At 37.8% G+C, this 13,703-nt stretch overlaps 2 protein-coding genes across 2 annotated transcripts; one reads left to right on the top strand and one right to left on the bottom strand.

Moving 5' to 3' along the window:
- The first annotated feature begins 760 nt into the window (after positions 1-760).
- LOC101295868 (F-box protein At2g16365-like) lies at positions 761-2,920 on the top strand. The gene is made up of 3 exons (XM_004289613.1): positions 761-1,444; positions 1,552-1,577; positions 1,898-2,920. Exons 1-3 carry the CDS (start codon positions 907-909, stop codon positions 2,675-2,677), a joined length of 1,344 nt encoding a protein of 447 aa, XP_004289661.1. The 5' UTR covers positions 761-906; the 3' UTR covers positions 2,678-2,920.
- Positions 2,921-8,233: 5,313 nt separating this feature from the next.
- On the bottom strand, positions 8,234-8,695 carry LOC101298287. Its single transcript, XM_004291979.1, has one exon. It carries the CDS (start codon positions 8,693-8,695, stop codon positions 8,234-8,236), a length of 462 nt encoding a protein of 153 aa, XP_004292027.1.
- Between the last annotated feature and the right edge of the window lie 5,008 nt (positions 8,696-13,703).

Here is a 13,703-nt window from a genome sequence, read left to right as displayed (position 1 = left end):
TTGTTCTTGAAGTGGGAATATTTTCAGTTGTTTTGATGCACACGTGATTCGGTGGTTTTTCAGGTGATTTCTGAGGAGACAATAAGACATTGGAGAAAGTTGTTCGTAACGAATTGGGGATAGTGGAAAATTCTGTTTATCATGTCTGATCGTGTAGTTGGTTCATATCAGGAGAGTGAAGACACAAATGAGCAAACTTCTTATCCTTGGATGGCTCATTGGATGTGCACAAGCTGCAAGTCAGAAACCAAGGCATGCGGTCATGTTTCGATTCATTATGAGGAGGTCCCAAAACCCAATGATGGGGTTCAGAAGCATCCCTTGTTTAGAGGATTTGGAGAAGTATCTGCATCGAAAAGAGTGAGGAAAAACAATGAGGGTTTCACTCTGACAGGGAGTCCAAAGAAATTAAGGAAGGAAAGATGGGAAGGCCAGTCCTTTCCAGTGTTCAATGTTGCTGTGGAATCTAGTCTGACTAAACGGAATCAGAAAGCTTCCACTGTCAATAGGAGATTACTAAGTGAGAGTAACTCATCTGCAATGCTGGGATGGGCGCCTGCTGATGCGTGGCCACCAGAAGCAATCCCGCCCCTAAAAGAACGACAGGTGAAATATCATAGTTTTCTTGAGGACAGCAGCCCAGCTGTTTCCAAGTCTTTTCAGGATGGACCGGTGAGATTAGATTCTAAACTTACAGTGCATCAATTCAAGTGTGGCAGCGCTTCTGTGCCATTCTTCAATTTTAGAGACAAGGAAGTTAATGGAACCGACTCTCTTTTATCACCTCTGCTTGTTGCAAACACTAATAGTTACACTAGTTCCACATTTTTGATTCATGAGGAGAATATCAATAGCAAGTTAGCATCTAGAAGCTCAGGTTGTTCATTGTCAAGGCAGAATGATGCGATGCTGTTACAACATGATCCCTCAATGTCCCGTAAGCATATCCAGGAGACACAAAGTAAGTCTGGAGTTGGATTGTTTCCAAACCAGAGCACTTCCTTAGAGGCCCCCAGACATGAAAAAGAATATCGTGAATATTATTCAGCCCCAAGCCTTCAACATGCTGTTTGTAACACAGAGACCATGAGAATATGTGCTGCTGTTGATGCTGAGAAAGAATCATCTGGATGTCTTCACATGACAACCCCTTTTCCAAGAAAGACTGGTGGTAACTTGTCTGAAGAAGGTCACATTTTTGGAGACACAACCGTATCAACAAAATTGAAAGGAAAAGCTTTCTGTGAGCTCCTTGTTTCCCCAGAGCATGCTTTCCCTGTTCAGACCGAATTGAAATTGCTACCATACAGGAGCGCTACAGACAGTGAAGAGGAAGATGTAAGAGATGGCAAGCGTCATGCAAATAATTTGGACAATGAATCATCATCTGAAACTGATACTATGGACATGGATGTCTTCCAATTCCAGGATAACTTTCTTCTTGGTATTACACTCTATCAAGTCTACTTCTTTTACAAATTTATGTTTTTTTTTTTGTTTCATTTTCTGTCTGTCTTGTAATTTGGCTAATGGTTCTGCTTGTTGTATCAGGTCTGGGTTCATCACCAACGAATGAGGTAACTCTTTCTAATTTTGATTTTGTTAGTTGAATGCAGCCGTAAACAGTTTAGAGATCACAATTTTAGTTTTTTGTATTTTCAAAAGGACCATTAGTGGTAGGATAGATATAGTTTGAAAGTTAAAGTTCAGGAATCTCCACAAAAGCGGTTTTGATGGAATAAGCATTGTGATGAAACTGATTTGCCATCTATCTATTTTTCCTTTCTTTTTGTTCTTGCAAAACTCATTAACATTGTTGTCCTTGATATGAAGGTTTGACTTGGATAATAATATTCAGCATAGCACTAAACAGCATGTTTCATTTTAATTTTTGCAGCATACTCAGGGGGGCCAGAAGTCACCGACATCTCAATCTGCTTTTACTTCAGCTAGAGAAGAGGTCAGAGGTAGACGTCCGTTCACCAAATTACCTGATATGAACGAAGAGCTTCCAGAGCTTGCAGGTTATGCAAGCTTAGCTGATGAAAGAGAGACAAGCACTTCAAGAACCCAAAGTTTGGATGTGGAACATCTCCTTTCCCATGCTGAGCAGCCCACAAATTCAAAATCCAGTAGAAGTGAAGATGGCCCTCAGGGACTAGATCCGAATTTCAGGTGGGTTAAACGCCTCAAGTTGAATGCTTCTTACTTTGCTTATGGTACAAGAAGCACTAAAATGGGGGAGGCCTCTTCCCATGAAAAGGTTAATGCAGTTTTTAAGGAAAATATGAAATGCAGTGCAACTAATTCACAGCCTGCTGTGGGTAGATTTCATGGTAGGCAACAGATGGCATTAGATGAAACTCCAATGTCATTAAGGACTGGTGAGTCGTCTTCCAGTGATTCAGTGAGGACTAGTAGGGCAAATGAAAATATACCACTCTCGCATCCTTGGATTAGGAGGTGGTCCCATAAAGTATTTGCACCCAACAAGAATTCTGAAGCTGCGGTGGTTTCTCAACCTCAAAGTCCAAAGGCAAGATTTGATCAATTTCAGAAAAAAAAGTTTCCAAGCATTGCTGCTATGGCACTTATGGGGAAGGCCATGAATGGTTTCAATCCATGTGAGTTTGCAAAAAAGGGGTCTTTTGTGGTCTGGAATACGAAGGGATTTTAAATATTGAAGTTGTTCTTTGGAAACAAGTGTATGCTACACCCACAAAGAATGGGATGCTCATAATTGAAGTGATGGCTGATTATGGGTTGACGATTCTGTGCATCTGCAAGAATCAATTGAGTAAGCTAAATGTGGAGTTATAGTTACGGATATTGCATTGGTATGTATCACTTGCAATCTTGGTTTGTTTTCTAGATAGAGTAGGTGGTAGGTGGAATTTAAGAGGAGCCGTGATAACCTCTTGTACTTAATTTGAATAATCAGATATTGCTCTGCTTGACATGTTCTCTCTTCTCTTCCTAAACATTTCTGTTATGCAACTAAATTCTGAAACTACGAAGAGAATATAGAGTTCTTTGCACATGCATATGTAGGATAGATGATGCTTCTCTGAGAAGTATGTATGATTGAACCCAGAGTTCTGCAAGAATTATGTGTCATGCCACTGATCTTTGCATCCTTGACAGATTAGTTGTTTAGCTTTTGTATGTCACTATTATTTGGGGAAATTATATACTTGAGTGACTTATAGTTCTGTGCTTCAGTTATAGTTGAAGTGGTCAGTGGAATCACTGACACCCACAAGGGAGATTGGTGTGGACTTGTTGGTTATGACCATGATGAAGAAGAGTTGAGGATGAATGACTTGGAGAATCACTTCCATTTTCATTTTCTCCTGATATGGTGGACTTGATACACCACAGAAACTATGCTAACGAGGAGAACCTTTTGCTGATGTACTGCTTGCACAGTTCAGTATCAAAGATGTGAGCAAGTTAACCAGTTCTTGTGCAATCTCAGTTTGCTTTACTTTTAAACTGTTGCTTTATTGTGGTATTTGGTTGTTTTTCCCAAGTTTAGTTTGAGACTTGGTTTGTTTCTGTAAACCATGCCACAAATTGTGAGATGATGTTCATTCGAGGTATCTAATATATATGAACTGCTATTGCTAAAAGAAAACAATAAAAAATAAATCTATCAGTTCCATTATTTTAAAGCATGCTCCATGCAGTTAAATTTTTGGCTAAATGAATCTTGGGATATTTTGTGTTAATCTACTTAGTGTTGAAACGTTGTTAATGTCAGTTCATCCTATCTGCCCTTCAATGTTTAATCAATAACCCAAATATGTTTTGGTGGTGAAAAGCAAAGAGAATGCTTTCCTTTTCTTTTTCAAAAATTAAAATTAACTCCACTCTTATCTTAAGATATAGAGAGGAGTCCAATGAGGCTAGAGAGTAGTGGTTATAGTGTCATACCAAGATTTACTACCACAAAACATTAAATATATTCAAATTAGAATAGCACGTATTGGCCACAGGATTATTAGAAAATACATGAATTAGTGGTAGTGGTAGTGAAAAAGGTAATAGATATTAGTGCTCTGATTCAGTGAATAACATGTAGTGCTTGTATAGTTGTATGCCCCAGTGTCCCTCTTCAGCTGGTTTGTGCGTTTGAGGTAAGGGTACAGATGCTCATCTACATCAAATGACTGAAAAGTGAAAACTGACTTGTTGAGATTAAACTGCTCTGCTGGATGGCTTTATAGTTTGTTCTCTCGTTCTGGTAACTTATAGTTTGTTCTACCTGTTTCAATGCAATTGGAAATTCCTCAGACTTTATACTGCTGATTTATTCTTACCCAAAAAAGAAGGAAATTTGGGATTGATGCATGACAACACATACAGACAGAATTTAGAATACATTCTTTGTTATTGAGCCTTTGTTTCAGCCATAATAGGAAGTTAGGAACATATCTGGGAAATCTACTATCTGCAAATTTATTCTTTAAATGTTGCATTGTCTTAGATCTGAGTTACCCATTCGCGTTACGCGTATGAGCATATGCTTGGAATTTGCTTTGAAACTTGAGTCTTGTCATTCATTTCAGATATATATATATATTTTTTTTCTTTTTCTTTTTTTTTGAAGGGAAAGGATGAGAATCGAACTTGTGTGCTCAGTGTAGGTTTGATCCAGATATGTGAGGTTAGGTTGTTAGAGTACTTTACCGCTAGAGCTAGGAGAAATAATAAAATTTATACTATATACTAATTCTCAGTTTCGATTTGAACAGTGTTATGAGGTGTGAAATTACAATTTTGTCCTTTTTTCTGTTTTTATTACATCTCTGTCACTCACTCTGACATGCATAATTTATATTTTTGTCCCTGTTTTTTTCGTTTTATTACAACTTTACAAGTGACGTTTTTATCCATCTTTTTTTCGTTTTTATGTTTGATCCTTTTTTCACGTTTGTATGCATTTGTCAAGCCCCAAGCAACGCTTGGGTACACCGCCTAGTTATTACATAATTTGTAGTTCTGCTAAAAAAGAAACTACAAAATCAGTACTTGTAAGCCAAGTATGAACAAAACTACAAGAAAACTTTACATTGCAATCTTGATATGGCAATGTACAGATATATAGAAACCCAAAAGGCTAAAACAAAGAAGAAAGCAGAAAACTGAGATTGTCAAAGACTTAAATCTTAGATCACAGAGTATTCTTCTTGCAGTCGAAACTTCTGCTGCCTGGCAATGAAAGCCTCAACCTTGCAGCGAAACTCCTCGTTGCTCATGCGATCTTCTGGGAAAACAGGTTCTGCCGATTTCTTCTCATCAGACTTGACAATTTTCTTGAACTTCTCCGTCTCCGAACGCCTCAATAAACGGCGTGAGTTCTGGCAAGCCTCGCGTTCTAAATTCTCTGATTGACTCCTAGTGTAGTTCTTCACTTCCAAGGAACTATGAACTTGTGCAGGAACTATACCACCATCATATGTGCTCTGATTGACCTTGTACTGTATTTCATCTCGGCGAATCTTCTGATTCTTTTCACTGTTCTGAACAAACTCATCGTAAAAATCACCTCCTGAGCCAGCTGTGCTTGAATCCTTAGCTGAGAACCTACCAGACTTGGCAAAGAGGATGATTACTATAATGTTTCCAACGACGAACACAAAGCGAGGACTGAACAAGAAGCCTGATATGTCTCGGAAGTAGAAGCCAGAGTTCTTGACAGCATTAGGGAGTTGCAGAGAAAGCCTGGAAAACAAGAGCAGAACCACAAACACTTCTAGTAATCGAAAAATGTTTCCAATCTTTCTAAGCTGGCGGTACCTCAATATGGCGTTGGTCTTCTCAGCTTTGATGTCATAAAAATTGATCGAGTCCATCTTGTTATATGGGAATTGAGAGAAATCTAAGAAGAATCTCTTGAAAAGGGTTTAGGACGATTGTTCGTTTCTCACTCGGAAGAGAAGAGAGTTTTGCTGAAAGCTTCGTCGCCCACCATGTCCCTCAACAGAGGCAGAAGGAGTACTACTATCAGAGTAGTAGATTTTGTGAGGGAGTTGATTATAGGAAGCATGAAATCTGAGGAAACAGAGTCAATTGAATGAGCTCTGTTTTAGGACAGATGAAAAGGAGAGTGTAAGAGTAATATATAAGAGGTTGTTTATGTTGTGTTGGAACGGAATGTGGATGCTGAATTGAACCCTTTAAATTGTGCAGGCTTTGTATTTATAGGACATGAAACATGGAACTTTTTCTTTTCTAAAATTTTTAGACAATAGTCTTTTACTTTAGATTATATTCTATTCTATTCATTGCTTTATTTCAATTTTGCAAATTGAGGGTTTTATCCAAGCACCATTACAGTAAGCTTATCTGTTCCATAATTGCATGGAATATGGTATAAAAGATTATGACCAGAATATAAATTTAAGACATACAGAATATTAAACATATGTATGACAAGAAACTTTTCTCCAATTGATTAAAGGAAGACATAACATATATAATAACTCCGCTAGCCTTTGTACCACTCTCTAAATCTTTTGCCGATAAGTAACGTGTTAACTATCAAGTACTGTCGGAAAAAAAACGTGTTAACTATAAGCTTAATTGCTTAAACATTGTTCGAGGTATCCTAGCCCAAAAAATAACACGAAAAACGCTTTCATAATTTGAGATACTCAACAGAAAATTCCATTAATATGATTTATTCTTGTAATCTACTTGCAGTCCTTGGAAGAATTACAGAACTAAAGACCTCCAGAAATGCCAATTCTCTTGAATTGTACTAATTCTTTTGAACTGTGAGTTGGTAATAGGAAGGAAGAAAGTGTTTAGATGAATCCAGAAAGTATTGGTGGTAGCTTTAGAGTCGACCCCCTTGAATGAGCCAGGGGGCAAGCTTTGATAAGGTAACATCACTCTCATCCTGATTCCAGGCTCAGTTTCTTACTCACTAAGAATTTGCCCAGTAATGACCTACTTTCTCTTACTTTCATCTTGCTGCTTTTCAATTTTTATTTCCAAATGGCTTCCTTCTTTTGTTTGGCACCATCTTTTCCTCCTTTATCTGGTTTCAATTGCTCTCTGTGCCTCAAGAGACCCACGCCAATAATGGTGGCTAGATTGCCCTTTTTACTTGTGGCACAAGATTGCTATGTGGCACGTTGTGAGCTTGAAGAAGCACCTGTAGCTCCATCAATCATTGAGACAAAGTCCTACTTGAAATATCAACTCGAGCTAAAGTGGATACTTTGTGGTTGGGTACTTTGGTACGTTAGAGTAGGTTCGAGAGATAATCTCACCCAAGTGGATATAATGAACGCGATACTAGTAAGTTTGAACATACACTGTAATCTAAACTTGAAAATACACAAGGTCGATTGATGCAACTTCACCGAATTGAACAAATCAACAAAGAACACTAGTGGATTTTGGTGAGTTATATTAAGATTTAGAAATTGGGATTTATGATACTAATAATATATTTGTGACCACTAGGCAGACAAATTTTATTTATCAATGGGCTGCTACTTTAGCTTCAAACGAGTTTTGATCTCCGGGCTCCATTTTCTTCATATAATTTGGGATTATCCAATTGTGTGTGTGTGTGTGTGTGTGAGTGACTAGATCGATGGACGAATGCCTTTGAATCTCATTATTAATTCCCAGTCCTACTCCTGCAAGCGAAATGGAAATTGCTCTTTTCTTTAGAATCCTTGAGTTGATGATTCAGATACAAGCTTCGTTTATTGTTAGTGTTGGTGCCACTTCCCTGTTCTTTCTTTTTTGCCTGCTGTAAAGGCTTTCTGAGAAGAGATAAGGTTGCGACTTAAAACAAAGCTACAGAGTTCGATTAATCAATTAATTGTGTTCTTACAAAACTAATTCTCTTTTTAGTTGATGGAACACACCTAAACTGCTCCTCTTGGAAAGATTACCAACTTTTTACATGTTCCTTTACGTTGGCAACAATTCTATTTGCTGGAGCTGAATTGGTCCAGAATATATATGATTTAAACTTGGTCAAGTTACCCTTAATAGCATGTTGAGGAGGAAGAAAAAATACACAAAGTTTGTTTTCGAGACCTGCTGCATAATATTGATAATCTATAAAATCACAAAGACTCGAAGATCATAAATTTTGAGATACCACAGTATATTAAACTCGTTATACATCGATTTTCACAGAGATCGAACAAGGTCATCGTCAAATTATGTTGTATAACAATTTAGATCACAATTTGTGGATTAATTACTGGCATGATAGATAAACAATGGCACCAGGAACAAACCCAGCAGAGTAAAAATCCTGTGCCATGTCTCTTATCAGCTTCTTAGGAGGAGTGGTGTAGATCTGGAACGGCCGAGCGACTTCTTTGCTGAGACGATCTAGCAAGCTCTGAATCTTTTCCGATGGATGAAAAGTCATGGGCTCTAACTGTTTATCAGGACATCGAACCCTAATTACCGTCTTCGTGATCGTCGACCTGCAAGCTCTCTGCTGTTCTTCTTCTGCGCCTCTCATCTTCCGGCTATTCAAGATCCGATAATAATCATCTGCGGTGAATTCATAAAGTTCATCGTCCTGATCACAGTACTGTGAAGAAGAATATGGCGAAGCTTGAAAAATGTCATGAGCTTCTGAACAACCGAGGTTGGCGGTGAGCCTCCTGCTTTTGAAGGATAAAGTGGATGAGGAAACATCAGTCATCATTGTCGTCAATAAGGAACTAGCTAGATGATCTAGCTCCCACTTCAGTATGAGGTCGTCAATATATAATGATCGGAGGATGATCTACCCCTCCTTCTAGGACTGGCATTTTGAGCCGAGCCAACCGAGTTTTGAGCCGAGCCAACAACGTTCGGTAACCAACAAATCGGTAGAAGTGATCTCGGCTCGGCTCGGCTCAGCCGTACCAAGTGTATATCTCGGCTCGGCTACGGTACACGATTTTATATACCATCGGTATACCGTACCAACCGACATATACATATACCAGCCAATATACATATATTATACGCCTTCAAATGGGCAAAATACATTACATTTTGCAAGGGTTGGGACTCGAACCCAACTCCTCATAGGTGGAGAGAATCACCTCTAACCACTAGAGCAGATGCTCTTCTTACTAATATATGTGCAAAAGCTAAATTTATTCTCTTCCAAAAATCAAAAAACAACTTTACCTCAGTCCTTTCTTTTCTTCTCTCCTCTCTCCTCGCCTTTCTTATTCTCTCCTCGCCGTTCTTTCTTTCTTCTTCTTTCTGCTCCATTTCAATCATCAATAATTCTTTCTCTTCTTTCTCTTTCAAAGAAACCCAGACCACCATCACCCCTTTTCTCCAGTTCCCGTCCATTAAAGCGCACACTCTCTCTCTCTTTCCTCAACGTCTCCTTCGTCGAAACCATCACTGAAATTGCCAAGATCCTCTCTAATTCCTGCATGTAATTGGAACCAAGATGGATTTTGTGGATAACAAGCTCGGGTTAGCCTTGTTTCTCAATTTGTTTGGGGTTAATTGAAAGCAATCGAAGAATGGCTAATAGGGAAGAGAAAGGCAATGACTTTTACGCTGTTTTGAGGTTGAAGAAGGAATGCTCTGACTTCGAGCTCAGGAATGCTTATACGAAACTTGCATTGGTTAGAGTTTCTACAACTTTTATGAATTTAACACTTTGATTTTGCAATTTATTGAATTGAGCCTTGTTAAATTCATAAGTCGTAGCTAAAGGAATAGTCTTTCTCTCAAATTAACTTCTAGGTATTTGCCAAATCATGAAAAGAATGAACCTTTTTCGTTTTGACTGTTCTTCGGTATTGGGTGTGATGCAAGTCTGCAGGATCATTAGTCCCATTTCCAGAAAAAATGGCTAGTAGCTCTCCTTTTTTTTTCTTTTTTTTCAGAATACAGAAATTCTGGTTTGTTCAGTAATACCGACCGATACCAACCGACTTTTTCGGTTACCGAACTGTCGGTATCCCGACTTTTACGGCTGGTAACAGTATCGGAAAACGTTCACCGATTTGAATTGGTACGGTATTCGGTATTGGTGTTTTGGGTCGGTTACCGTCCCGAGGCCAGCCCTACCTCCTTCAGTGGGTTTATAGTACAGAAACTTGACTAATTCCTTCTCTGATTAGGTTTAGGAATATTTATCAAGAACGGGGAAAAAAATTCATTAATTTACTGGGGATGCCTATATCTTTAATTTTTATTTTTTCCTCAAACATTATTTGTCACTTTCTACATTTGAAATTTTCCGTTCTTTATTAAGCCACACCTTCGTCTACGAGCAACAAAGCCAGAACACAAAGGGTAACTAATTAACGCTATGCATGCTCGAGCTTTGGTTCGCTCATCGATCTTCTTTCACACTTTGATGGATCTAGGTAGGTGATCTAAGGTCTCTTTTATAATTGAATTAGATCAAGTTGTCTTAGTGCTAATTGAGTTTGTGTCTTACGTACTCCTAATCGAGTGTCGGTCTTGGTCCAAGTCACTACGCATTGCCAGGACCGATTGTAGGATTTTAGGTTTCTTATGTGAAATTTAAATTGGGGGCGATATAGAGACCAAACAATATAAGCAGTGTGTGATTGTGTGTTTTCCTACACTGGAATGCAATGATTATAAATAGGAGACCAATTAAATATAAGTCCAGTTTTAGACATTTTCTCTGATATAGGTTCACTCAAACATTTTTACCCACATAAGTCCACCCATACATAAATAGAGTTTTATGTTAGGTATTGAAGTTCAACAAAATTACAGACTGTCATCCAACAAAAAATTAGATTGTCTCTTTTATATTTATGAAAATGCCACTTCTGTAAAAAAGTCAACTACTCCCACTTCAAAAAAATCTCCGGCCGAGCTCCGGCGATGTCTCCGACCGAGCTCCGGTGGGTCTCTAGCCGACCTCCGACGAGGTATCTGGCCGACCTCCGGCGATGTATTCGGCTGACCTCTGACGATCATAAAAGCTACTGTCACCAGCAATAAAAACCACTGTCACTAGCAACAAAAGCTATTACGGTGAGATTTCCGGCAACCTCCAGCGAGATCACTAAAAATATTGTCGCCATCAACAAAAGATATTATCATTACCAACAAAAAAGATATTACTGTCAACAACAAAAGATATTATTATCAGCAACAAAAGCTACTATTACCAACAACAACAAAAGCTATTGTGGTGAGATTTTCGACAACCTTCGATGACTTCCAACGAGGTCACAAAAGGTACTCTTGCTAGCAACAAAAATTACTACCAAGTACAACAAAAACTACTACCAAGCATAACAAAAACTGTCAATGGCAACAAAAACTACTGTTACTAGCACTACTAGGAAATCAATCAATGGGCACAGACGTTTTCCGTCCCTATTAGGGGTCATTGGGCACGGAATCTGTCTATTGACTGATGGGGACGAATTTTCTGTTTGTATGCTCCTGTACCATCTCCAAATTGGTATTTTACTATTAGGGGACAGATATCCCTGTCCGTCCCACCCCGAGCACCATATACTCACACGCTCTCTTTTTCCCTTTCTGACCGTAACAGTGCTCCCTGTTTTTTATTTAGTATAATAATCTGATCTTTTCTTAGTGTCCGTCCCCCTATTGGATGGTATATATAACTTGATACACCTTTTATTCAGTCTGTGCCCAACATGTAGAAATTTAACAAAAAAATAATAATTGAAAATTTCAATAAAACACCAAACTGGTTTTGAAATATTTACCCTGGTTTTGGTTTTACTAATGGGGACCCAGTTTTTGGTCTTACCACAGCAAAAATGTCAAGTATAAGCTAGCTACCAAATGAAAATACTATATTGTTCTCAATACCTATACTCTGAAAATCTACATAATCTTTTCCCTGGACAATGAACACTCCGTCAGCACTATAACTCAAACTCCTCCAATGACTGTTGCTAAAATATATCCTGAAAAACAATCCAATAAACATTATTAAAAAAATATTTCAGCAAACAACATTTCATTCTGGTGGCATATATATTGGAAAATTTTGAGTATATATCAATGAGGAAATACTTAAATAAATCCCAGATAAAAAGGAATGTTCAGTCGGTACCTTTTTAGATCTTATTCCGCTTATTCTTTTCTCCAATATTCCTTCTAAGTTCTTAAGTTCCTTGACGTTCAAAGCCCTAACAGTTTCACCTAGTATATGCCTGCAAACATCATATATACATTATCATAATCAAATTTTATATGCCTCTAGAAAAAATAAAAAGATATTTCCTGAGTGTACACACTTGGTACTTGACCTGTTTGAATTCTGAATTTTTCTGTTACATCTTCTTAGTTTAAATGCTTCAGCTGGTAAAACTGAAGCCACAAATGTAGTTACACTATAAGTCAAACCCATAAGATCGAAGTGTCCACAATAAGAGTAACATATGTAATTATTATATGGCAGAAAACTTGTTTATACACAAATTTAGTTGAAACATAAACATACCTAGACTAGCAGGGTTTCTCAAATAGCAAGCATAACATGACTGAAAAATGTAGCAACCGACTGCACATATGCAGAAGATTGTGTAAGTTTCTAAAACAAACAAAAAATGACCTCTAATGAACATCATAGTATAGGTTAATGCTTATGTAGATAAATAAAAACAAACTTCAATATTAAGGACTAAATTGAAAACCAAACTTACTTTGTTCCTTTAAATAAGGTGTGTTTTCCAACTTTTCCCTCTACACCTCCAAGAGCTTGAATAGCATCAGTTCCTAAGTTTCCTGTCATGCCTTTGGTGAGTCCACCAAAAAGAATTCTGTTTTTAAGACCTGTTTCACCATGAATCTTGTTGATGAAAGAAAAAAATATCAGAATAAAGTTGAACCACCAAAAACTGATAGCTCACCTGCTAATAGAGAAATACTAATGTTCATCAAGTTTACAAGAACCAAGATTGAAAAAACTAGAGCTATATACAGTAGATCCATAGTAACTAGACAAGCAACTGCAATAGAATTTACAAGTAAAACTAGATTCACATATGCTTGTAGTACCTTCTCACTGATGAACTCAACTTCAAACACCCAGGTCCAATCAGTACCCCAAAAAGATGGCCACAAGAACATGACCTATTTGCATAACTGAAATCAGTACTAGTAACACAAGTCCAGGGATGGCAGCAGAAACTATGGTAACCAAAATATCAGAAAGTATACACACACATATATAGGAATTAGGAAGAAACCTTTACATAATACAAGCATAGTCCAAACACCAAAAACAAAAGCAACTGGAACAAATTGCAAGTCTCAAAATTCCTTTCTATAGTCCAAACAGCCAATCCCATAAGAGTTCTACAATCTAACATAACATGTACAGGTGCATATCAACAAAATATACAATCAAAGACAGTAAATGTCTCCGTAGCTACTTCCATGAATGAGAATACTCACAGAAATGTACAAGTGAAAAGAGAAGACCTAAACTCAAAACAACAACACACACCAAGTCCAATACAAAACTCCAGACCAAGATCAAGAACTAGGCAGGGGTCTCATACCTTCAAACTCCAAAACTGGATTCCTAGAGCAGCAACTAGCTCTCTTCCACCTCCGACGAGCTCCTAGTTACACTACTACACACAGACACATCCACGGCGTTAGGACATAAATATTAAATATAAATGAACTAGAACAGAGGATATATATATATATATATATATATATAT

The sequence above is a fragment of the Fragaria vesca genome, linkage group LG2 (assembly GCF_000184155.1).
Source record: "Fragaria vesca subsp. vesca linkage group LG2, FraVesHawaii_1.0, whole genome shotgun sequence".
NCBI lineage: Eukaryota > Viridiplantae > Streptophyta > Magnoliopsida > Rosales > Rosaceae > Fragaria > Fragaria vesca.
The sequence above is the reverse complement of the archived record's forward strand: the minus strand, read 5'-3'. Positions and strand labels throughout refer to the sequence as shown.